This window comes from Mesoplodon bidens (assembly GCF_964165515.1).
Source record: "Mesoplodon bidens genome assembly, chromosome: 7".
Taxonomy (NCBI): Eukaryota; Metazoa; Chordata; class Mammalia; order Artiodactyla; family Ziphiidae; genus Mesoplodon; species Mesoplodon bidens.
In genome coordinates this window covers 21987544-22015349 of record NC_138164.1, presented here as the reverse complement: position 1 = coordinate 22015349, position 27806 = coordinate 21987544, and the positions used below count along the sequence as shown (strand labels likewise).

At 36.6% G+C, this 27806-nt stretch overlaps 1 protein-coding gene across 1 annotated transcript in view; it reads right to left on the bottom strand.

Annotated features, from left to right (window-relative positions):
* Window positions 1-27806, bottom strand: part of RDX (radixin) — a 75853-nt gene that overhangs the window by 32458 nt on the left and 15589 nt on the right. The window contains exons 3-5 of the mRNA XM_081240844.1: window positions 15249-15332; window positions 3331-3426; window positions 2535-2809 (exon numbers count right to left, since the gene is read on the bottom strand). Coding sequence (XP_081096970.1) covers window positions 2535-2809; window positions 3331-3426; window positions 15249-15332 — 455 coding nt within the window. The remainder of the gene's footprint in view (window positions 1-2534; window positions 2810-3330; window positions 3427-15248; window positions 15333-27806) is intronic.

Genomic DNA, 27806 nt, shown 5'->3' with positions numbered 1-27806 from the left:
GAACAGATTGCTTATCTGGGTTTTTCAATACAAGAATTATAAACATCCAACAAAATCAAATTATTGTGTTTGATTTAGCTTCACCAAATAAGCTGATTACTAATTTTCCCCCAGATATTTAGTGATAAAAGTTTGTTATATACTATACATGGAATAAATCAACGACTGAAGGTATCTTCTCCATTCTAAACCAACAACTTAGTATTCTGACTTTATGAGTCTCTTTTAAACTTAGATAGCTTGAATTAGTCCTCCTTAGACTAACAACTTGAAGGACACCTGACTGGACCTTCAAAGTTAAAGACCAAACCTTGAACAGCCTGTGCTATCTTCCTTCTTCTAAATAGAATGGGTTACAGCACATATGCATGTAAAAGAAGTTAAATTAATTGTGTTTAAGTGATTCCAGTATCAAAAAAAACTTTTTTAATCACATGACTATTAAATGTAAGCCAATTACTTCATCTGGTACTCACCCAAACAGCAATCTGATCTAACACTGGAAGAACAACTATCTACGTTATACTTGTTGAGATGAAACATGACTATTTTATGAACAATTAAGAATTTTAAGGGTAATTTTGATTATATATAACCATTACCTTATGTTCTGATTTAAAAGCTAACCTGCTGGTGTTTTACTATATATAAATTATACCTCAATTAAAATAAAAACTTTTAACTGAAATGAAATTCTACTGTACCAGTAATCAGTTATTCAATTTAGTGCTTAAAAAATCTGAGAAAAGGAACTTTGGGCTGGAATAATCATCAAAAAGAAACAGAGGCTAATAAGTATTTCATATTCCTGATTCTTTCAGTGAACAACATGCATTATTTTACCTTCTAACTATTATTGTTGTAATATTAAAGAGCAGAACAGTATAACATTTAATAATCAATTATTAAAGCTACTGTACTTAAGGGTACCTATAAAGCATATAACAACAGAATATAATTTATTAGCCAAAAATAAACTTTAATGCTTACAACCAAAGGAAATTAATAAAAAGTAGACAAAGTAGTTTTGTCTTTCTTCATATTTAGTACCTATGAAAAAGAAATTACACCTAAGGGCTTAAATACTATGAGGAGGTGATAGAGAACTGAAATTTTAGGTTAATATACAGTTTTGCCTTTAAATAGAAATTTTGAAATTCAGGAATCTGAGCTAAGAATTGTAATAACTTCTCTGGATTCTGAAGAAGAATCCCCATGTACATTCTAGGATCAAGGTCATGTACACTACTATAATTAAGAACTGAGATATTTAAAAGTAACATTTGATGTACTTTCTAGATTTTATAACTAACACTACTAACTAACACTTGTATTCACAATTAAAACTGTAAAGCATACAGTTCATGAACTGTAATCATAAACAGTAAGGTTGACAGAGCACAACTGTTATCCCGTTTGCAGATTCAGACACTGAGGCTTAGAGAGTTTAAGTTATGTACTAAGGCCACATAAATAGCAAAGGGTAGAGTCAGCATTCAAAATCTAGGTCTTCTGCTAATGATGTTTTCCTATGCCATACTATTTAAAAATAACTGTTATATTGAAACCGAGTCCCCCTAAACCAAGTTCTCTTACTGAGTTTTTGATTAATCTCTCTATCCAAAACTTTATTCCCTTTCCTTGTCCCCTCTGACCTCAATCCTGTGCTAAGTGAACACTAATCAACCAAGTCAGATGACTAAAGTTGCTACTGTCCTACTGTCGCTAACATTGTTAATGTACTAAAGTTGTTATTATAGATATCATCATTAATGTACAAACTCAGGTTGTTTCTCCAGGGCAAGATGAGCTAACAGACCCTCAAGCCACAGACCACTGGCCAGAGAATCTTAAACCAGACTTCTGACTCCCAAACTGTCACAAGACAATGATCAATTCTAGCCTCTTTGTTCTTCCCCTTTAAAAAGCCCCTGACTCAAAGACCAAGTGGCAGTGGATCTGAGGCTTGTTTCCCACTCCCTTGCTTGGCACCTGCAATAAATGCTACACTTTCCTTCACCACAACCAGGTGTCAGTAGACTGGCTTTCCTGCCTGGTCTGGTGAGCAGACCCGAGTTCAGTAGAGACAGCAGTATGCTGCAGATGAGAACAGAGCCCTAGACTAGGAGTCTGAAAACCGAGTTTAAAAAGCCTTTTGAAAAGTTAGAAACTTAATTTTAATTCTACGGAGGAAATATAGCCTGGCACTTATTATTTTCAAAAGCATTTATTAAGCATCTGCCTGTGTGAGAATTTTTACTAATGAGCAACAATAGTCATGTCTTCCTCCAGCCCAAATTATCACTGCCTCCATTTATTGTTTATCTTGTGGGAATGAGAAGAGGCAGAAACTTTAAGTAATTATAGAGTACATAAATCTATGTAGCTTCTGGGTCATAACTTTTAAAACTATACTCTCTGATCCAGCTGGCAACTTAAAAATCTAAAACGAACAAACAAAAAACACAACCATTTACAAACTTCTAAAATATGATTTTTCAGAGACTATTAACATAAAAGCACGTTTCACTTACCGCTGGGGTAGGAGTCTATCATTAGCCAGGTAGCCTGGCTTATGAATCTCTTTATTAAAGTCTCCATACTTGGCTTGGACAGCATAGGAAGCCAAAAGAACTGCAGTTTCTGGTGGACAATATATCTCATCATTTAAGATAGCTTCTTTAACTTGCAAGAAGAAAAGTCTCTGGGTTATTTCTTGAATTAATTCCTCAGAAACATCTTCAGGAAAGAATTTAGCTCTAAATTTGAACTGCAGAGGATTCTCTTTTTTAACATCTTGCTGTGTCACCTGAAACAGTAATTTCAAGTACTGTCAAAAATATTAAGTTCACAATAACTGACCACAGTCACATAAACTTCTCTTTGGAACAAAGTAGGATGTAAAACATAAGTAAGATTCTAAATCCATTAAGATTCTAAACCCATAAAAAATGTATGTGTGAAAAAGATTCTATGATCATGAATGTGACCGGTAGTTCACAGATCCTAACTAATAACTAAATTGAAATTTCTCTTGAGAAGCTTATCCTTAAGATGTTTAAATTAAAGTCAAAGTACTAAGTAACACCTCATAATATTTTTTACTTCTGAGTTTTCAAATAGCAAAAATGAACATTTCTGTTTTCGAAGATGATAAGTTGATGGTACCTTACTAAATTAAAAGACATGATACCTCTAATGATTCACAGAGATAACTGTAAAAGAAAGCTTGAACTCAGTCAGATTCTGAGCTTTTCTGGCACAAATTCATGACCATGATAACTTCAAAGAAGCTTAATTATTAGCTGGATGTTATCATACATGCTTTACCTTTTTATTTAGTTTAAGCCAAGTAGAATAGCCCTTGCTGTCCACATACTGCAGCCCAAAAAACCAGACTTCACGCAAACCAACCGTTTTCACCACCTTAAAAAAAAAAAAAAGCCAATTTCAGTTCAACACTCACGTTATAACTGGATGGCACTATACTTCAAAAGAAGAACAAAACTACATAGAAATTATAGGTTTATTCTTTTGCTACAGAAAAGATCTTTCCTAAATTTAACATAGTAATTAAAGGAACGTTTCTGAAAATTTAAATTCAGGTTTTGGTTATTAAATTTTGTAGTTTCATTTCAATCTTATTTGATCCACTTTTTTGTATGTCCTTTTCCTTCTCATCTCCCATCATGACCCAAACAGATAAAAAGAAGAATCTGGGGAACAGACACAGAGCTGTCATAATCCCACTTTTCCTATTTCAGTTTAGCACTCCACCCCCAAAACTATACTATTAGGTAGCCCAGACAATAGTATCATTTTGGCAATAAGAGTCTCTGAGGACATGTAAATGCCATGCCTCAGGGTATCCAGCTGCTGATTTCACCCCCATTCCTACTTCCCTTCATTCACCATCGTAAATGCTATGTTCTACCCACACTAAGCAAAAAAACATCCTTGCAACATGCCATAAATTTTACACTTCTACGCCTCTGGTCATGCTTCTTCCCCTGTCTAGAATGTTTCTTCTGTACTTTTACCACCTGTTAAATAATGTATTCCTCAAGGCCCAGCTCAACTAACATGCTTCCATGAATGAAGCTTTCCTATCATCTAGATAAAATTAATCACTTGATCACTGATAATCCCATAGTACTTTACTGATACTGCTATTTGAACATTTATTTTATCATAATTAACTATTCTTAGTAGAGTGTCTATTTACTCTCCTTGGCTGTTTAAAACTAAGGACAGAGATTACTGCCTTATTCATCTTAATATACATGTCATCTCCAAGAATGATTAGCCTGTGGTAGGTACTCAGGAGTATTAGGGTAAATAAAGTGGTAAACTAGGATTATTAATCCACACCTAGGATGAGGCCAACAAAAGCATATTTTTAATTCTATATTTAAAATAAAATGAGGGAGGTGAGAGTTTATTAAGATTTCAAAAGCTTTACAAAAAGATTCAACATTAGTTCTTAAGTAATAAACATTCTCGGTTTAAAATAGACAATAAATATTTTTTACTTTTTTTGGCTTTAAAAACCTTTTTATTATTGAAAACTTCAAACATATACAAATAAGCAGTTAGAATAGTACAATAGTGCAAATGTACTCATTAGTCAGCTTTAATAGATAGAAACTCATGGCCAGTTTTGCTTCATCTACAGCACCTCTCCCCTCTCAGATTGTTTTGAAGCATATCCCAGATACACCATTTTATTTGTAAATACTTTATTTTAAAATTCCTAAACATAAGGAATCTTATAAAAACAAAAATAAAACATTACAATACCATTATCACACCAGAAAGACTTAACAGTAGATCCCTAATATGTTTAAATTTCTGTGGATATTTTTAAAGTAAGTATTTTTTTACAGTTTATTTGTTCCACTTAGGATCCAAATGAGATTTACAAATTGCATTTGTTTATCATTTTAAGTCATTTTTTAAAATTGTTTTATGTTGTGGTAAATTTGTATTATAACAATTTTAAAACATGTTTTGTTCATTCATACCCTCAGAGAGTTGTAGAATCTTTCGTTTTTTAAACCATAGTTAAAATACCATTATTCACACCTAAAAAAATTAGCAGTTATTTCTTGCTATCAAATATCTAGAGCACAAGTTTTTCTTACGGTCTTATGAATTTTTCTTAATAGTTGGCTTCTTGAGCCACAATCCAAACTCCACACTTTTTATTTGATTGGTATATCTTTTTTTTTTTTTCGGTAGGCGGGCCTCTCACTGTTGTGGCCTCTCCCGTTGCAGAGCACAGGCTCCAGACGCGCAGGCTCAGCGGCCATGGCTCACGGGCCTAGCCACTCCGCAGCATGTGGATCTTCCCGGACCGGGGCACGAACCCGTGTCCCCTGCATCAGCAGGCGGACTCTCAACCACTGCGCCACCAGGGAAGCCCCGGTATATCTCTCTTAATGTTAACTCTCTATTACAGTTTTCTCTTTCGTTTTTTCCCTTTCTATCTTATTTCTGTATTTATTTTTTCACATCTTTATTGGAGTATAAATGCTTTACAATGTGTGTTAGTTTCTGTTGTACAACAAAGTGAATCAGCTATATGTATACATATATCCCCATATCCCCTCCCTCTTGAGCCTCCCTCCCACCCTCCCTATCCCACCCCTCTAGGTCGTCACAAGGCATCGAGTTGATCTCCTTGTGCTATGTGCTTCCCACTAGCCATCCATTTTACATCAGGTAGCATACATATGTCAGTGCTACTCTCTCATCTCATCCCAGCTTCCCCCCACCAACCCCTGCCGTGCCCTGAAGTCCATTCTCTATGTCTGCGTCTTTATTCCTGACCTGCTACGAGGTTCATCAGTACCGCTTTTTAAAATTCCATATATATGCATATGGTTATTTGTTTCTCTCTTTCTGACTTACTTCACTTTGTAAGACAGACTCGAGGTCCATCCACCTCACAACAAATAACTCAATTTCTTTCTTTTGATGGCTGAGTAATATTCCACTGTATATATGTGCCACACCTTTATCCATCCGTTGATGGACATTTAGGTTGCTTCCATGTCCTGGCTATTGTAAACAGTGCTGCAATGAACATTGTGGTACATGACTCTTTTTGAATTTTGGTTTTCTCAGGGTATATGTGGGATTGCTACATAGTGGGATTGCTGAGTCATAGAGTAGCTCCATTTTTAGCATTTTAAGGAACCTCCATACTGTTCTCCATAGTGGCTGTATCAATTTACTTTCCCACCAACAGGGCAGGAGGGTTCCCTTTTCTCCACACCCTCTCCAGCATTTACTGTTTCTACATTTTTTGATGATGGCCATTCTGACTGGTGTGAGGTAGTACCTCATTGTGGTTTTGATTTGCATCTCTCTAGTAATAAGAGATGTTGAGCATCTTTTCATGTATTTGTTGGCCATTTGTATGTCTTCTATGGAGATATGTCTATTTAGATCTTTTGCCCATTTTTTGATTGTGTTGTTTGTTTTTGTGATATTGAGCTGCATGAGCACCTTCTATATTTTAGAGATTAATCCTTTGTCAGTTACTTCATTTGCAAATATTTTTTCCCATTCTGAGGGTTGTCTTTGAGTCTTGTTTATGGTTTCCTTTGTTGTGCATAAGCTTTTAAGTTTCATTAGGTCCCATTTGTTTATCTTTTTTTCTTATTTCCCTTACTCTAGGAGGTGGGTCAAAAAGGATCTTGCTGTGATTTACGTCATACAGTGTTCTGCCTATATTTTCCTCTAAGAGTTTTACAGTGTCTGGCCTTACATTTAGGTCTTTAATCCATTTTGAGTTAATTTAGTGTGTTCTAACTTCATTCTTTTACATGCAGCTGTCCATTTTTCCCAGCACCACTTATTGAATAGACTGTCTTTTCTCCATTGTATATTCTTGCCTCCTTTATCAAAGATAAGGTGACCATATGTGCATGGGTTTATGTCTGGGCTATCTATCCTGTTCCATTAATCTATATTTCTGTTTTTGTGCCGGTACCATACTCTCTTGATTGCTGTACCTTTGTAGTACAGCCTGAAGTCAGGGAGCCTGATTCCTCCAGCTCCTTTTTTATTTCTCAACATCGTTTTGGCTATTTGGGGTCATTTGTGTTTCCACACGAAATGTAAAATTTTTTGTTCTAATTCTGTGAAAAATGCCATTGGTAATTTGATAGGGATTGCACTGAATCTGTAGACTGCTTTGGGTACTATAGTCATTTTCAAAATACTGATTCTTCCAATCCAGAAGCATGGTATATCTCTCCATCTGTTTATGTCATCTTTGATTTCTTTCATCAGTGTTTTAATAGTTTTCTGAGTACAGGTCTTTTGCCTCCTTAGGTAGGCTTATTCCTAAGCATTTTATTATTTTTGTTGCGATGGTAAGTGGGATTGTTTCCTTAATTTCCCTTTCTGATCTTTCGTTGTTGGTGCATAGGAATGCAAGAGATTTCTGTGCATTAATTTTGTATCCTGCAACTTTACCAAATTCACTGATTAGTTCTAGTAGTTTTCTGGTGGCACCTTTAGGGTTTTCTACGTATAGTATCATGTCATTGGCAAACAGTGACAGTTTTACTTCTTCTTTTCCAATTTGGATTCCTCTTATTTATTTTTCTTCTCTGACTGCCATGGCTAGGAATTCCAATACTATGTTGAATAACAGTGTTGAGAGTGGACATCCTTGTCTTGTTCCTGACCTTAGAGGAAATGCTTTCAGTTTTTCATGACTGAGAATGATGTTTGCTGTGGGTTTTTCATATATGGATTTTATTATGCTGAGGTAGGTTCCCTCTATGCCCACTTTCTGGAGAGTTTTTATCATTAAATGGGTGTTGAATTTTGTCAAAAGCTTTTTTTGCATTTTATTCTTTAATTTGTTAATATGGTGTATCACATTAATTTTTTTGCCTATACTGAAGAATCCTTGCATCCCTGGGATAAATCCCACTTGATCATGATGTATGATCCTTTTAATGTGTTGTTGGATTCTGTTTGCTACTATTTTGTTGAGGATTCTTGTGTCTATGTTCATCAGTGGTACTGGTCTATCATTTTCTCTTTTTCTGATATCTTTGTCTGGTTTTGGTATCAGGGCAATGGTGGCCTCACAGAACGAGTTTGGGAGTGTTCCTTCCTCTGCAGTTTTTTGGAAGAGTTTGAGAAGGACAGGTGTTAACTCTTCTCTAAATGTCTGATAGAATTTGCCTGTGAAGCCATCTGGTCCTGGACTTTTGTTTGTTGGAAGATTTTTAATTACAGCTTCAACTTCATTACCCATGATTGGTCGGTTTATATTTTCTAATGCTTCCTGGTTCATTCTTAGAAGGTTGTACTTTTCCAAGAATTTGTTCCTTTCTTCCAGGTTGTCCATTTTATTGGCATATAGTTGCTTGCAGTACTCTCTTATGATCTTTTGTATTTCTGCGGTGTCAGGTGTAATCTCTCCTTTGTCATTTCTAATTTTATTGATTTGAGTCCTCTCCCTTTTTTTCTTGATGAGTCTGGCTAATGGTTTATCAATTTCAGTTATCTTCTCAAAGAAACAACTTTTAGTTTTATTAATCTTTGCTATTGTTTTCTTTGTTTCTATTTCATTTATCTCTGCTCTGATTTTTATGATTTCTTTCCTTCTAGTGACTTTGGGTTTTATTTTTTCTTCTTTTTCTAGCTGCTTTAGGTGTGAGGTTAGATTGTTTGAGATTTTTCTTGTTACTTGAGTTGGAATTGCTATGAACTTCTCTTTTAGAACTGCTTTTGCTGCGTCCCATAGGTTTTGGATCGTCGTGTTTTCATTGTCATTTGTTTCTAGGTGTTTTTTTTTTATTTCTTTTGATTTCTTCAGTGATCTCGTTATTTAGCAGCACACTGTTTAGCCTCCATGTATTTTTGTTTTTTACTGTTTTTTCCTGTAATTGATTTCTAATCTCATAGCATTGTGGTTGGAAAAGATGCTTGACACAATTTCAACTTTCTTAAATTTTCCAAGGCTTGATTTGTGACCCAAGATGTGATCTATTCTGGAGCACATTCCATGTGCACTTGAGAAGAAAGTGTATTCTTCCGTTTTCCAGTGGAATGTCCTAAAAATATCAATTAAGTCTATCTGGTCTATTGTGTCATTTAAAGCTGTGTTTCCTTATTTATTTTCTGTCTAGATGATCTAATGGCTTAAGTAGGGTGTTAAAGTCCCCCACTATTGTTGTGTTACTGTTGATTTCTCCTTTTATGGCTGTTAGCATTTGCCTTATGCACTGACATGCTCCTATGTTGGGTGCATAAATATTTATAATTGTTAAGTTTTCCTCTTGGATTGATCCCTTGATCATTATGTAGTGTCCTTTCTTATCTCTTGTAATAGGCTTCACTTTAAAGTCGATTTTATCTGATATGAGCATTGCTAATCCAGCTTTCTTGTGATATCCATTTGCATGGAATATCTTTTTCCATCCCCTTACTTTCCATCTGTATGTGTCCCTAGGTCTGAAGTGGGTTTCTTGTAGACAACATATATAAGGATCTTGTTTTTGTATCCTTTCAGCCAGGCTGTGTCTTTTGTTTGGAGCATTTGATCCATTTACATTCAAGGCGATTATCTATATGTGTGTTCCTACTACCATTTTCTTAATTCACTTGGGTTTGTTTTTGTGGGTCTTTTTCTTCTCTTTTGTTTTCCGCTTAGAGAAGTTCCTTTAGCATTTGTTGTAAAGCTGCTTTGCTGGTGCTGAATTCTCATAGCTTTTGCTTGTCTGTAAAGCTTTTGATTTCTCCATCAAATCTGAATGAGATCCTTGTCAGGTAGAGTAATCTGGGGTGTAGGTTTTTCCCTTTCATCACTTTAAATATGTCCTGCCACTCCCTTCTGGCTTGCAGAGTTTCTGCTGAAAGATCAGCTGTTAACCTTATGGAGATTCCATTGTATGTTATTTGTTGCTTTTGCTGCTTTTAACTTTTTTAATTTAATTTTTGATAGTTTGAGTAATATGTGTCTCAGCGTTTTTCTTCTGGCTTTATCCTGTATGGGACTCTGCACTTCCTGGACTTGACTATTTCCTTTCCCATGTTAGGGAAGTTTTTGACTATAATCTCTTCTAATATTTTCTCAGACCCTTTCTTTTTCTCTTCTTTTGGAAACCCTATAATTCCAATGTTGGTGGGTGCATTAAATGTTGTCCCAGAAGTCTCTGAGACTGTCCTCTATTCTTTTCATTATTTTTTCTTTATTCTGCTCCCCGCCAGTTATTTCCACCATTTTATCTTCCAGCTCACTTATCCGTTCTTCTGCCTCAGTTATTCTATTGATTCCTTCTAGAGTATTTTTAATTTCAGTTATTGTGTTGTTCAGCACTGTCTGCTTGCTCTTTAGTTCTTCTAGATCCTTATTAAACATTTCTTGTATTTTCTCCATTCTGTTTCCAAGATTTTGGATCATCTTTACTATCATTACTCTGAATTCTTTTTCAGGTAGGTTGCCTATTTTGTCTTCATTTATTGGTCTTGTAGGTTTTTACCCTGCTCCTTTCATCTGTAACATATTTTTTGTCATTTCATTTTTTTTTTTTTGATGAGTAGGGCTGTATTCCTGTCTTACTGGTTGTTTGGCCTGAGGCGTCCAGCACTGGCATTTGCAGGCAGTTGGGTAGAGCTGGGTCTTGGTGCTGAGATGAGGACCTCCAGGAGGCCTCACTCTAATTAATTTCCCTGGGGTCTGAGGTTCTCTGTTAGTCCAGTGGTTTGGACTCGGCGCTCCCACCGCAAGAAGTCGGGCCCAACCTCCGGCCTGGGAACCAAGATCCCACAAGCTGGGTGGCATGGCCAAAAAAAAAAGAGAGAGAGAGAGAGAGAGAGAGAGAGAGAGAGGGAAAGGAGCAGTACAATAACAAAGAATAAAAAATAAAGATAAAAATATATTAGGAAAAATAAAAATATAATTGAAACAACTGCAACAAGGTAAAACTAAACCACAACAGCAAAAAAAAAAAAAAAAAAAATGGGGGGGGGAACAAGCCAAAAGGAGCAGAATAACAAAGTATAAAGAATAAGATAAAATTAGAAAAATAAAAGATTAGAAAAAATAAAAATATAAATGAATCAACAACAAGGTAAAACAGAACCCCAATCTAAAAGAAAAAAGAAGAAAAAAAAGTCTTGGTTATGGGCAGCAGAGTTTAGGTGGGGGGTGGAACTTAGGCAGGGGCGGGGTATAGGGTGGAGCAGGGGCCTAGTTGGGGTGGGGGTGTGACGTTTGAGCGTGGGGCGGGGTCTAGGCTGAAAATATATATATTTTTTTAATTTCATTTTTTATGTAGCAGGTTCTTATTAGTTATCTATTTTATACATATTAATGCATATATGTCAAAAATCTAAAAACATGTCAGGCTTTTGGTTTCAAGAGAGCAAACTGAACCCTTCAGTTTACTTTCCCTGTTTAAAAATTTCACTGACATGACATACGCAAAAAATTAAAAATAAGAAAAAACATTTAGCTGTGCTAGGAAAGGTTACATTAAAAAAAAAAACTGAGAAATTTCTGAATGGTATAGGATATAAAGACCCATACTGATGGCAAATGCTGATCAATGGCAAACAACCAAAACTTTTCTTTTTTTTTTTTTATTGGCTGCATCGGGTTTTCGTTGCTTCATGTGGGCTTTCTCTAGGTGCTGCGAGCGGGGTCTACTTTTCATTGCAGTACACAGGCTTCTCATTGCCGTGGCTTCTCTTGTTGCGGAGCACAGGCTCTAGGCGCGTGGGCTTCAGCATTTGCAGCACGCGAGCTCAGTAGTTGCGGCACGTGGACCGTAGAGAGTGTGGACTTCAGTAGTTGTGGCACACAGGCTCAGCAGCTGTGGTGCACAGGCTTAGCTGCTCCATGGCATGTGGGATCTTCCCAGACCAGGGATCCGACCTGTGTCCCCTGCACTGGCAGGTGGATTCTTAACCACAGCACCACCAGGGAAGTCACAACCAAAACTTTAATGTGGACAAAAGAGACCCCAGATAATTCAACTTTGGCAAAAGACAGGTTGTCCCAACAGCTCCACAGAAAACACTCCAGCTCAGAGTGGCAGGAGTAGGAAATGTCAAGAGCAGCAGAGAGAAGTGTACCAAAGCACAGGCCTCAGCTTCTGTTTCCAGGCTTTTTGTGATTCACAATGCTGCTAAGTAAAAGGGGGATTTGCCACAGTGGGGCACAAGGGACAGTCTCTTAACTAACTTCAGACTATCACACACACACCAGGAAAAATGAGAGCACAGTTGTGAAATTCCTTAAGAGGCCCCATCTTTCCCTACTTCTAAAAGTGTTCTAGGAAACTTTAAATCATGAACTTACAAGTAAAACCATACTTGGGCACATAACTACATCATATGTATATTTATTTAGAAGTTATACAATGCTATCACACTAATATATTAGCATATTTAAAAAAAATAATTTGAAAGAGGAAAGACAAAAATATAGACAACCATTTTAATATTTTTTCTTGCATCCTAACAGATCATGTTGAGTACTCCTTGGGGGTATTACTATTCTAATCCCACAAGCAGAAGCTGGAAGAGGAGGCCAGTGAAGAAAGAGTCAGCAGGGAGCAAACCAAAGGACCTCAAGCACTCAACTAGAGTCCTCCACAGGGCAGATGGCCTCAAGCTGACATCCTAATCAGAAGTGAGGTTTTGTTACAGGTGGATTCATTTGAGAGAACTCCTAACCCTAGGTCTGCTCCTGCCCTGGCCCTGAACCTACTGACCTGACAGCCCACCCATATACTCACTACTCCCAAGGTAAACGCCTGCTTTTAGATACTAGCATTCTGGCTCTCGTTATCAGGAAATAGAACAGGGACTACAAGAATTAATTGCTGAGAGAGCCTATAAGAAATAACAATACTCTTTAATTTAGACCTCTTCATTTACAATATGAAATGTGTATAGCAAATACTGTTCTACGTACTTTACACGGAGTCTCAATTAGTTCTCACAAAAACCTTCTGAAGGAGTAATGTTATCATCATCCTAATTGTACAAATGAGAAAAATGAGGCAAAGAAAAGTATTTGTTTGTGTGAAGTCAAAGAGCTACAGCTGGGATTCTACTACAGGTAGTGTGGTTCCAGAGCCCACACTTTCAACTACTACATATTACTGCATTATAATATATGTAATTTTATTTTCCCTTGTGTCCAAACTAAAGCAATTCTGCTTAGTAAAAAACAAGTATTTTATTTCTCACTATCCAATACCAAAAAGGCCCACTTGCTGATTAGTTTTTGACTAACACAAAACATTTTGCTCACTATAAATAACATTTCAATATGCTATGAAGTAGTAAATGCTAACTGCATCTACATTTTTATTCAAATAAGATAGACTATGTATTTACAAAACAGGAGACCTAGAGAAATCAACAGAAGTGAATATTAGTTCACAAAAGTAAAATATCTATAACGTATGGTGCATGCAGCTGTTTATGTTGTTGTCTTAAAAATTTGCTCACTCACACCAAAAAAAGCCTTTCATCTTCCAAACAGACTTTATCAGGGCGTTCAAGTTCATTAATTATCTAATCAAGAGATTAAGTTTACTACTTTGTCAAGAGAAGAAACAACTTCCCAGGAGTTTTTAAATTCTATTTCATCATATTTTGGATCAGCAGCTATCTAATATGTTATTTACTGCTGTTATGCCAGAAACTCTCTCTCCCATATTCTAAGGTCAATAGTAAGCTTGATCACAGACTATTGCTCTCCTGCTCATATGTATCAATAAACGTTTATGTAAAAGTTACCTTCCTCCTTTTTGCAATCAATTCACTTCTTAACCACTTGACCTCTGGTCACCAATCTCTTTCCTCCTTTTCTCAGTGAAACTTGATTACTTACAGCATTACCTAGGGAGCCTAAATAAAAATACTAATAGTTTAGAGCAGGTCCCAGACTAACAGAATCTCTAGAGGTGGTTTCCAAGCACTGCTTTTTTTTTTCCTCTTGAAAGCTCCCCAGGGTGGCTCAAATGTGCTCTCAAAAGAGTGAGAAAAAAAAAGACAATATCAGTAGTCCAAGTTCTTTAACATGTTCTAACTCCAGGCTAGCATATTATGAGCCGACAACATCAAACTGCTGTCAGGTGCCTGTTTATAGCCTGTGCCTTTGCTCCTGCCATCCCCTTGAAACCAAGTCCCCCTAAAACCGAGTTTAGGATTAACCTCTCTATCCAACTTTATTCCCTTTCTTGTCTCCTCTGACCTTAATCCTGTGCTAAATGAACACTAATCAACCAGAGTCAGGTGACCAAAACTGCTGTTGTTGATAATATCATTAATGTACTAAAATTGTTGTTGTATCATCAGATATTGTCATTAATGTACAGCTTACTTCTCCAGGGCAAGATAAGCTAACAGACCACCAAGTCATGGACCACCTGGCTAGTGAATCATAAACCAGAGACATCCTTTCTTCTACGATTAAGAAATGTCACAGAAAATGTCACAAGATGATGATTAACCCCAGCTTCTTTGTTCTTTCCCTTTTAAAAAAAACCTCTAACTCAAAGACCAGGTTGGACTGTATCTGAGACTTGTCTCCCACTCCCTTGCTTGGTGCCCTGAAATAAACCCTTACTTTGCTGCAAACTCTCACTGTCAAGAGTTTGGCTTTCTGTGCTGAGGGAACACAAGCCCATTGCTTGGTTACACCCGCTGTCTAGGATCTCCACCTATTCCATTCATGGACTATGGAGAATATCTTTTTTTTTCTTTTTTTTTTTTTGGCGGTACGTGGGCCTCTCACTGTTGTGGTCTCTCCTGTTGCGGAGCACAGGCTCCGGACGTGCAGGCTCAGTGGCCATGGCTCACGGGCCCAGCCCCTCTGCAGCATGTGGGATCTTCGCGTACCGGGGCACAAACCTGTGTCCCCTGCATCAGCAGGCGGACTCTCAACCACTGCGCTACCAGGGAAGCCCTGGAGAATATTTTTGAACTCCTTTTAGTTCTCGTTACAATGATTTGCATAACAGATGTTAAATAAATACCTGCTAATAATTATTTTTAAAAAGTCCTATCTCTCAAAATCTAGGGATGAGAAAGACTATCCCCTAGAGTTGTTCAAGACATTTGAACAGGTACTGTGAAATATTCCAAGTGCTACATTGTTGCATTATAAGTAAAGGTATAGAAAAACACAGAAAGAAGTATGCAGTAGCATCCACACTATGGTGTCAAAATGACATACTTCATTTGGTAAATGATACCTGGTCAAAAAGCTGTTTGCCAGTTGTGTTGGGCTGAATGGCAAATTCCAGCTCAGCATCCATTGTTGTTACTCTTACATTGATCTGCAATAAAAACAAAGGGAAAATCAGTAGAAAAGAGAAAATACTTTTATCTGATTTATAAAATAAAGTGGTATCATATGTAGGCAGTAAAAAGCAACTCTATAATGTACCTAATATTTTCTTTATTAAAGTGATAGTTTGATTCATTTATATTTGTTTTTGATTTATTGAATACTTAACATACAGTAGGCACGAGGACCCGCGCTTTTCATTTTCTTATTTAGCCTCTGCAACAATACTAGGAGATATGTGCATTTCTATAGAAAAGTTCATTTCTATAGAAAAGTTTCCATCACTTGCCCAAGGACACATGGATATCAAATGGCAGGGCAGAGGTATAACTCCAAACTCTTTGAATGTCATTCACTATTCCATATTTCTTTCAATACAAAAATCAAATATTTAGTTTTATTTATACTGCAAATGTATTATTCTTAACTTTATAAAAACCATACATCTATTGCCTTTTATTTGCTAGCGGTTTTTAAATTCCAATTTTGGGGTGTAAATACCTTTCTAGTTGGATATCTCACCAAAAACGTAACATGCCTTAACCAAAATAATTTTTACTCCAGAATAGCATCTTCACCTAGAATGCACCATGATATGGTAAAAACCTATCTTTTTAACTTTTAACTCACACTATTAGAACTCTAAATCAGACTTATTTCCCCTTACATTTTACTCATGCTAACAACCACATGTACCTCCACACATGTACTTTTATCTGAAATACCTTCTCTAATCAAAAAAATCTTATAGAGCTCCTTCTTAAAATAATCTTTTAGGAAATATTAATACACATAAAATACTTGCAACATATACAGACAATGAAGCATAACAAAATAAAACCCACTGTAACATAATATATATATATTTGGTCTTCATCCTGGTTCCTGGCAGAGCTCCTAAAATCGCTGGAATTTCCTGAGTGATAGATGTGAGAGGAGGATCTTTTGTTATTCATAATAAGCTCCTTTCAACCATAAAGGAGTTTATGCTAATGAGGTGACTCCAGATGGGCCCTAATAGCTTCAGAATGGAGGCTGGTAGCCAGAGAAACCAATCACATGATTAGAGGATTGAACCTTTTAGACACCCACCCCTACTGCCCAGGAGGGGAAAGGCTGGGGAATGAGCTGATCATCAATGTCCAATGATTTAATCAATCACACCTATGAACTGGAACCTCCACAAAACCCTAAACAAAAGGGTTCAGAGAGCTTCCCTGCTTCTTCCTGCCGAGAGGGTGGTGCACTGCAAACTCCACAAAGACAGAAAGAAACTCCTTCACTCAGGACCCTTCTGGACCTCACCTTCTTCATCTGTTTCATTTGTATCCTTTATAGTACCCTTCATATTAACTAGTAATAGTAAGTAAGTAAAGTGTCTCCCTGAGTTCTGTGAGCTGTTATATATAGCAAATTAGAGAATCTGAAGAGGGGATCGTGGGAATCCCCAAACTTTAGCCAAGTTAGAAGTGTGAGTCACTTGCACTACCTGTGTTTAGCTTCAGAAGTCCAGAGCAGTCCAGTGGGTCTGCGTTAATTTTGGGTAGTTGTGTCAGAACAAATTAAATTGCAGGACACACAACTAGTATCCACATAGAATTGGAGAACTGCTTGGTATGGAAAACCCACATATTTGGTATCAGAACATTCTGAATAAAGGAAATGTTTTCCTTTTTGGTGTCAGAACATTTTGAACAAAGAAAACGTTCTCCTTTACCCATAAATCTACCATTCAACTTAAAAACTAGAAATGACAAAAAATGTCACCAGTGTATTTCTTCTTTGTGAATTTCCCTGACCCCAATGCCCACAGGTAAGTACTAACCTAAATTTTGTGTTTGTCATCCCCTTAGCTTTTTAAAAAACAATAGTTCTGTCACAAATGTAGGTATGTATATGTAAAATATTGTTTAGTTTTTTATTTTTAGCTATATAGCTGTACTAAAATTGTATAATACTTGCTAATAAAGTCTTTCTTGATGTGGGCAATGATTACATATGTATATTTTATGAAAATTCATCAACTACACACTTATATATTCTTTTGCATATGTATATTCTATGTCAATAAAAGGTTTAAACAAAAATTTTGCTACACTATAGTTTGCCTTTTCACAATTATATTTCTAAGATTCATTGATGTTTTTCTGAGTAGTTGCAATTCATTCATCTTTATGTGACTACACAGTAATTCATTTACCATTTTCCTATCGATTGACATTAAACTGTTTCCAATTTTTTGGTTATTAAGAACAATACTGGTATGAACATTCTTGTACATGTCTCCTAGTGCATGTGTCTGAGTTTCTCTAGAAGTATAACTCAGAATTCCTGGGTGATAAAGTATACATAGCTTCAACTTTACAATGTAATGCTGAATTGTCTTCCAACATGATTGTATCAATTTATACTCCCATAAATAATAATAATTCCTGCTGCTCTATATTTTCACTAATAGTGGATATAATCAGATTTTTTAATGTTTAACAATCTAGTGGGTACAAAATGATATCACAGTATGGTGTTAATATGCAGGTTCTTGATCCCTAATGAAATTGGGAACATTTTCTTATGTGTGATATGCAGAATTATAAGACAGCCCCCATGATCTCCTCCCCGCCACCCCCACTTTACTCCCATGATTATGTTAACATTACAAGACAAAAGGGATTTTTCAGATGTACTTAAGGTTACTAATCAGTTGACCTTAGGATAGGAAAATCATTGTGGGTGGGCCTGAACTAATCACATGATTCCTTTAAAAGCAAAGAGTTTTCTCTGACTGTTGCAGAAGTCAGAGAGATTTAAAGTGTGAGAGGACTGACATTAAAGAGGTTCTCCACTGCTGAATTGGAGGGGGCATGAGCAAAGGACTTGTCACACACACCACACTCTAGGACTGAGACCCCTGGCCAACAGCTGGCAACAAAATGGGGACTTCATTCACCAGTAAAGGATAGATCATTCTGCATGGAAATGGATTCTGCCAATGACAGAGAACCCCAAATTCCAGATGAGAATGCAGTTGAGCTACACCTTGATTTCAGAGTAGTGAGACCCTGAGCAGAGAACCCATTCATATCATCCCATATTTCTAGTGTATAAAACTGTGAGATAATAGATGTGTGTTGTTTCAAGTTTCCAAATTTGTGATAATTTGTTATAGAGCAATAGAAAAGTAATATAATATGCTTATTGACCACTCAGTCTCCTCATCTTTCACAATGTCTGTTCACATGTATTGCTTATTTTTCTATTGGGTTGTCTTTTTCTTACTCATATGTGGGAGATCTTTATACATTCTAGATATTAGTCCTTTGTCAGTTAGTTTGTAGCTTGCCCTTCTATTTTATGAAGAGTCCCTATGATAAACATTTTTAAAATTTTAATGTTGAATTTATCAATTTTACATGCAGATATCAATTTTTTGCCATATTTAAGAAAACCTTTAACACAATATTGTAAATCAACTATACCCCAATATAAAATGAAAAAATTTTTTAAAGAAGAAAAGAAATCCTTCCCTAGTCTGGAGTCATAAAGATATTCCTATATTTCCTATCAAAGTTTTGTTTTTCATAGTTTGTCTTCAATGATTTTTGTTTATGATTTAAGGTAGAAATCCAATTTCATTTCCTAATCCCCAGAGGGATAATAATACAGTGATTTTAAACATCCAAACATGATGTATATTGATTACCTCATTCACTCTCCAAAGACTGCACTGTCACAAATCTAATGTCCATAGGTATGGGTCTTATTTTGTGCTATTCTGTTGCACTGTTCAATTGAACTATTCTGCCAATACCATACTGTCTGAATTACTGTATCTTTAAATAAGTCTTGATATCTGGTATGGCAAGTCATCCCTTATTATTTTCATAGCTGTTTTGGCTATTCTTGTCTCTTTGTTCTTGCTCTTGACTCCACATATAATTATAAATTTTTCAAAACACCACATTATGATTTAAATTGGAACTACACTAAATTCATCAGCCTCTTGGGGTAAAAAATGACATCTTTTCAATATTGACTCTTACTATCCAAGTGTATGGTTCTTTCTATGCATTGATTTAGGTCTTCTTTAAGATCTTTTTAAAAAATGTTTATAAATTCCTCCAGAAAAATCATATTAGTCATTTAAGATATCTTTCTCTTATGGTTTTATAGCCATTATAACTATAAGTTCATAATCCCATAACATCCTAAATGCACTGAAAACTCTAGTTTATTAGCTAATTTCTAGCAAAAAGAATTGAAATAAGTCCAACTGGGGAATTAATTTATCCCACCTCAAATGGATATTCACACACCGATCTATAGAAATACTGATGTGATGCAACAGACCTTGCTGGAAATTTCATAATACTACATATGCACATAATACATTGTATATTCACCTTTCTAAAATCGAAAGAATTCCAAATACTGAAACTCATCTAGCCTAAAGCGTTTCAAACACAGGGTCATAAATATGATGAAGCATCTTTCCAAAATTTTTTCTGGTTTTACTTCTGTAGAAATGCAATTGATTTTTATATTGATCATTTTATCAGCTCCCTTGCCAACTGTTAAAATGAGTCTGTGTAAATTCTTGTATCTATATAAACCAGGGGTCAGAAAACTTTTTCTGTAAAGGTACAGATAGTAAATATTTCAGGCTTTGCAGACCATACTGTCTGCTGCATCTACTCAATTCTCCTGCTATAGCAGAAAAGCAGTTATAGATAATAAACAATAAGCATACTGTGTTCCAACAAAACGTTATAGACATTGAAATGTGAATTTCATGTAATTTTCAAGTCATGAAATATTACTATTCTTTTTATTTTTTTTCAACCATTGAAAATGTAAGAATCATTCTTAGCTTGAAGGTTGTACAAAAACAAGTGGTGGGCTGGCTTTGGCCTATGGGCCATAATTTGCCAACCCCTGATATAAATAAATACCTTAACATCTTCAAAGTGTTTCCTCCTTTCCAGTCCTAGAGCTTTTAATTTTTCTGCACAGGCTTTCTGTTCAATGTTGAACAGCGGCAGTGATAGTCTGTACATTTTGTCTTGTTCCCGATCTTAAAAGAAAAGCTTCCACTGTTAACACATTAAGAACTATTTTTGCTATAGGTTTTCTTCTACACGTAGCTTAAGAAGTCTTGGTTTTTACTTTTAAATCATAAATAGTTGTTCAATTTTAGCAACTGCTCTGAATTTATTATATGATTTTTCTCCTTAAAACTAACCATATGATTGTAGCAGAGACTACCTGTTGTTTGACCACCAAAATCTAACAGAATTACATGGCTACTGAGCTACAAGAACATTTCTCAATGTCTCTTGCAATTAGGTATGGCTATGTGACTAAGGTCTCACCAACAGAATATGAGCAGAAGAGACAGATATAAGGCTACTTTTCAGCCTAGGCATAAATAGTGAGCATGCTTCAGTAGTTGCTCACGGGCTCTAGAGCAGAGGCTCAGCACTTGTGGCACAAGGGCTTAGCTGCTCCGCACCATGTGGGATCTTCCTGGACCAGGGCTCGAACCTGTGTCCCCTGCATTGGCAGGCAGATTCCTAACCACTGTGCCACCAGGGAGGCCTTATATATAATTTTGAATCCTTACTCTTAGGAATAAAAAATGTCCTCCACTCAATTATTCAGACAGTTTTCCAAACTACTTTTAACTTTCACATTCCTACTAGAAATAAGAGTTCTAGTTGATCCACATCCTTACAGGCAAGGTATTATCAGTCTAATTATAGCTCCTCTAGTAAATATAAAGTGGTATCTCACTGTAGTTTTAATTTATGTTTCCCTGATAACCAAAGATATTGAGGATATTCTCAAGTGCTTATTGGCTATTAATATATTTTCTTTTGTGAGGTATCTGTTCAAAGTTTTCGCCCACTTTTTAAAAACTGGGTTGTCTTATTAAGTTCTAAAAGAATGCTATACTGCAATTATTTTCTCCCATTCTGCCTTGCCTTTTTACTTTCTTACTCTTGTCTTTCAAACAGCAAATTTTTTTTTCGATTAACCCATTTTATTTTTTTAATCTTTTTCTTTCTTTTAGGTTCAATGCCTTTATTGAGGTATAATTTTTTTTACACCTTTATTGGAGAATAATTGCTTTACAATGGTGTGTTAGTTTCTGCTTTATAACAAAGTGAATAAGTTATACATATACATATGTTCCCATATCTCTACCCTCTTGCGTCTCCCTCCCTCCCACCCTCCCTATCCCACCCCTCTAGGTGGTCACAAAGCACTGAGTTGATCTCCCTGTGCTATGCGGCTGCTTCCCACTAGCTATCTGTTTTAGGTTTGGTAGTGTATATACATACATGCCACTCTCTCACTGTCATAACTTACCCTTCCCCCTCCCCATATCCTCAAGTCCATTCTCTAGTAGGGCTGTGTCTCTTTTACTGTCTTACACCTAGGTTCTTCATGACATTTTTTTTTCTTAGATTCCATATATGTGTTAGCATACGGTATTTGTCTTTCTCTTTCTGACTTACTTCACTCTGTATGACAGACTCTAGGACCATCCACCTCAATACAAATAACTCAATTTCGTTTCTTTTTATGGCTGAGTAATATTTCATTGTATATATGTGCCACATCTTCTTTATCCATCCATCCGATGATGGACACTTAGGTTGTTTCCATCTCTTGGCTATTGTAAATAGAGCTGCAATGAACATTTTGGTACATGACTCTTTATGAATTATGGCTTAATCAGGGTATATGCCCAGTAGTGGGATTGCTGGGTCATATGGTAGTTCTATTTGTAGTTTTTTAAGGAACCTCCATACTGTTCTCCGTAATGGCTGTAACAATTCACATTCCCACCAGCAGTGCAAGAGTGCTCCCTTTCCTCCACACCCTCTCCATCATTTATTGTTTCTAGATTATTTGATGATGGCCATTCTGACTGGTGTGAGATGATATCTCATTGTAGTTTAGATTTGCATTTCTCTAATGAGTAAAGACGTTGAGCATTCTTTCATGTGTTTGTTGGCACTCTGTATATCTTCTTTGGAGAAATGTCTATTTAGGTCTTATGCCCATTTTTGGATTGGGTTGTTTGTTTTTTTGTTATTGAGCTGCCTGAGCTGCTTATAAATTTTGGAGATTAATCCTTTGTCAGTTGCTTCATTTGCAAATATTTTCTCCCATTCTGAGGGTTGTCTTTTGGTCTTGTTCATGGTTTCCTTCGCTGTGCAAAAGCTTTTAAGTTTCATTAGGTCCCATTTGCTTATTTTTGTTTTGATTTCCATTTCTCTAGGAGGTGGGTCAAAAAGGATCTTGCTGTGATTTATGTCATAGAGTGTTCTTTCTGCCCATGTTTTCCTCTAAGAGTTTGATAGTTTCTAGCCTTACATTTAGGACTTGAATCCATTTTGAGCTTATTTTTCTGTATGGTGTTCAGAAGTGTTCTAATCTCATACTTTTACATGTACCTGTCCAGTTTTCCCAGCACCGTTTATTAAAGAGGCTGTCCTTTCTCCACTGTACATTCCTGCCTCCTTTATCAAAGATAAGGTGACCATATGGGCATGGGTTTATCTCTGGCCTTTCTATCCTGTTCCATTAATCTATATTTCTGTTTTTGTGCCAGAAACATACTGTCTTGATTACTATAGCTTTGTAGTATAGTCTGAAATCAGGGAGCCTGATTCCTCCAGCTCCATTTTTCTTTCTCAACATTGCTTTGGCTATTCGGGGTCTTTTGTGTTTCCATACAAATTGTGAAACGTTTTGTTCTAGTTCTGGAAAAATGCCAGTGGTAGTTTGATAGCGACTGCATTGAATCTGTAGATTGCTTTCGGTAGTAGAGTCATTTTCACAATGTTGATTCTTCCAATCCAAGAACATGGTACATCTCTCCATCTATTTGTATCATCTTTAATTTCTTTCATCAGTGTCTTATAATTTTCTGCATACAGGTCTTTTGTCTCCTTAGGTAGGTTTATTCCTAGATATTTTATTCTTTTTGTTGCAGTGGTAAATGGGAGTGTTTTCTTGATTTCACTTTCAGATTTTTCATCATTAGTGTATAGGAATACCAGAGATTTCTGTGCATTAATTTTGCATCCTGCTACTTTACCAAATTCACTGATTAGTTCTAGTAGTTTTCTGGTAGCATCTTTAGGATTCTCTATGTATAGTATCATGTCATCTGCAAACAGTGACAGCTTTACTTCTTCTTTTCCGATTTGGATTCCTTTTATTTCCTTTTCTTCTCTGATTGCTGTGGCTAAAACTTCCAAAACTAGGTTGAATAAGAGTGGTGAGAGTGGGCAACCTTGTCTTGTTCCTGGTCTTAGTGGAAATACTTTCAGTTTTTCACCATTGAGGACAATGTTGGCTCTGGGTTTGTCGTATATGGCGTTTACTATGTTGAGGAAAGTTCCCTCTATGCCTACTTTCTGCAGGGTTTTTATCATAAATGGGTGTTGAATTTTGTTGAAAGTTTTCTCTGCATCTATTGAGATGACCGTATGGTTTTTCTCTTTCAGTTTGTTAATATGGTGTATCACATTGATTGATTTGCGTATATTGAAGAATCCTTGCATTCCTGGAAACCCCACTTGATCATGGTGTATGATCTTCTTAATGTGCTGTTGGACTCTGTTTGCTAGTATTTTGTTGAGGACTTTTGCATCTATGTTCATCAGTGATATTGGCCTGTAGTTTTCTTTTTTTGTGACATCCTTGTCTGGTTTTGGTATCAGGGTGATGGTGGCCTCGGAGAATGAGTTTGGGAGTGTTCCTCCCTCTGCTATATTTTGGAACAGTTTGAGAAGGATAGGTGTTAGCTCTTCTCTACGTTTCATAGAATTCGCCTGTGAAGCTACCTGGTCCTGGGCTTTTGTTTCTTGGAAGATTTTTAACCACAGTTTCAATTTCAGTGCTTGTGATTGGTCTGTTCATATTTTCTACTTCTTCCTGATTCAGTATTGGCAGGTTGTGAATTTCTAAAAATCTGTCCATTTATTCCAGGTTGTCCATTTTATTGGTATATAGTTGCTTGTAGTAATCTCTCATGATCTTTTGTATTTCTGCACTGTCACTTGTTACTTCTCCTTTTTCATTTCTAATTCTATTGAGTCTTCTCCCTTTTTTTCTTGATGAGTATTGCTAATGGTTTATCAATTTTGTTTATCTTCTCAAAAAACCAGCTTTTAGTTTTATGGATCTTTGCTATCATTTCCTTCATTTCTTTTTCATTTATTTCTGATCTGCTTTTTATGATTTCTTTCCTTCTGCTAACTCTGGGGGTTTTTTGTTCTTCTTTCTCTAATTGCTTTAGGTGCAAGGTTACATTGTTAGCTCCAGGTGTTTCCTGTTTTTTAAGGTAGTATTGTATTGCTATAAACTTCCCTCTTAGAACTGCTTTTGCTGCATCCCATAGGTTTTGGGTCATCGTGTCTCCATTGTCATTTGTTTCTAGGTATTTTTGAATTTCCTGTTTGATTTCTTCAGTGATCACTTCGTTATTAAGTAATGTATTGTTTAGCCTCCACTGTATGTATTTGTTTACAGATCTTTTCCAGTAATTGATATCTAGTCTCATAGCGTTGTGGTCGGAAAAGATATTTGATACAATTCCAATTTTCTTAAATTTACCAAGGCTTGATTTGTGACCCAAGATATGATCTATCCTAGAGAATGTTCCATGAGAAACATTGTGTATTCTGTTGTTTTTGGATGGAATATCCTATAAATATCAATTAAGTCCATCTTGTTTGATGTATCATTTAAAGCTTGTGTTTCCTTATTTATTTTCATTTTGGATGATCTGTCCATTGGTGAAAGTGGGGTATTAAAGTCCCCTACTACGAATGTGTTTCTGTCACTTTCCCGTTTTATGGCTGTTAGTATTTGCCATATGTATTGAGGTGCTCCTAGTTTGGGGGCATACATATTTACAATTGTTATATCTTCTTCTTGGATCGATCCCTTGATCATTACGTAGTGTCCTGCTTTGTCTCTTCTAATAGTCTTTATTTTAAAGTCTATTTTGTCTGATATGAGAATTTCTACTCTAGCTTTCTTTTGGTTTCCATTTGCATGGAATATATTTTTCCATCCCCTCACTTTCAGTCTGTATGTGTCTCTAGGTCTGAAGTGGGTCTCTTTTAGTCAACATATATATGGGTCTTGTTTTTGTATCCATTCAGCCAGTCTGTGTCTTTTGGTGGGAGTATTTAATCCATTTACATTTAAGGTCATTACTGATATGTATGTTCCTATTCCCATTTTCTTAATTGTTTTGAGTTTGTCATTGTAGGACTTTCCTTCTCTTGTGTTTCTTGCCTAGAGAAGATCCTTTAGCATTTGTTGTAAAGCTGGTTTGCTGGTGCTGAACTCTCTCAGCTTTTGCTTGTCTATAAAGGTTTTAATTTCTCCAGCAAGTCTGAATGAGATCCTTGCTGGGTAGAGTAATCTTGGTTGTAGGTTTTGCTCCTTCATCACTTTAAATGTGTCCTGCCAGTCCCTTCTGGCTTGCAGAGTTTCTGCTGAAAGATCAGCTGTTAACCTTATGCGGATTCCCTTGTGTGTTATTTGTTGTTTTTCCCTTGCTGCTTTTAATATGTTTTCTTTTTATTTAATTTTTGACAGTTTGACTAATATGTGTCTTGGCGTATTTCTCCTTGGATTTATCCTGTATGGGACTCTCTGTGCTTCCTGGACTAGACTGAGTATTTGCTTTCCAATATTAGGGAAGTTTTCAACTATAATCTCTTCATATATTTTCTCAGTCCCTTTTTTTTTCTCTTCTTCTTCTGGAACCCCTATGATTTGAATGCTGGTGTGTTTATTATTGTCCCAGAGGTCTCTGAGACCGTCCTCGGTTCTTTTCATTCTTTTTTCTTTAATCTGCTCTGCAGTAGTTATTTCCACTATTTTATCTTCCACGTCACTTATCCGTTCTTCTGCCTCAGTGATTCTGCTATTGATCCCTTCAAGAGTATTTTTAATTTCATTTATTGTGTTGTTCATCATTGCTTGTTTCATCTTTAGTTCTTCTAGGTCCTTGTTAAATGTTTCTTGCATTTTCTCTATTCTATTTCCAAGATTTTGGATCATCATTACTATCATTATTCTGAATTCTTTTTCATGTAGACTGCCTATTTCCTCTTCATTTGTTAGGTCTGGTGGGTTTTTATCTTGCTCCTTCATCTGCTGTTTTTCTGTCTTCTTGTTTTGCATATCTTACTGTGTTTGGGGTCTCCTTTTTGCAGGCTGCAGGTTCATGGTTCCCGTTATTTTTGGTGTCTGTCCCCAGTGGCTAAAGTTGGTTCAGTGGGTTGTGTAGGCTTCCTGGTGGAGGGGTAGTGCCTGTGTTCTGCTGTATGAGGCTGGATCTTGGCTTTCTGGTGGGCAGGTCCACGCCTGGTGGTGTGTTTTGGGGTGTCTGTGGACTTATGATTTTAGGCAGCCTCTCTGCTAATGAGTGGGGTTGCGTTCCTGTCTTGCTAGTTGTTTGGCATAGGGTGTCCAGCACTGTAGCTTGCTGGTCATTGAGTGAAGCTGGGTGTTGGTGGTGAGATGGAGATCTCTGGGAGATTTTCACCGTTTGATATTACGTGGAGCTGGGAGGTCTCTTGTGGACCAGTGTCCTGAAGTTGGCTCCCCCACCTCAGGGGCACAGCACTGACTCCTGGCTGCAGCACCAAGAGCCTTTCATCCACACGGCCGGCCCGCAGTCCCTTGTCACAACTGTTGCGGCTTCGGCCGCCGGGGCCCCTCCAGAGCCGGCAGCCTCAGGGAGGCCGCCTCCCCTCGGGCTCCAAGGCAGTTCCGTGGCGGCAGAGGGAAGAGACCCCAAACCGGGAGTTCTCACTCTGCAAAAACACGGGCTCCGTTCTGCAAATAGTGAACTTTTTAATTTTGAGGTTTAATTTTTTTTTTAATGCTTCCAACTTTCTTTGTACTATCAAAGAAATCTTTGCCTACCCCATGACTGCAAAAGTGTTTTCTATTTTCTTCTAGAAGTCTATAGTTTTGGCCTTTTAATTTAGGCCTGTGATCCATTCAGAGTTAGTTTTTTGTGTAAACTGAGATATAAGAGTCAAGATTCGTATTTTTCTGCATGGATAACTCTTTGTTCCAACATCATTGCTTGAAAAGAATTTAATTTCCCCATTGAACTGTGTGACAACCTTGTGTGTGGAGATGTATATTTGTTCCACTGATCCTATTATCTAATATTTTAATACCACACTGCCTTATTTTTGTTGCCTGAAAATAAGCGTTGAAATCCAGGAGTATAAGTGCTCCACCCTTGTTCTTTTTTATTTATTTTATTTATTTTTTAAAAATAAATTTATTTATTTATTTTTGGCTGTGTTGGGTCTTCGTTGCTCTGTGAGGGCTTTGCTTTTCTCTGGTTGCAGCGAGCGGGGGCTACTCTTCGTTGCAGTGTGTGGCCCTCTCACTATGGTGGTCTCTC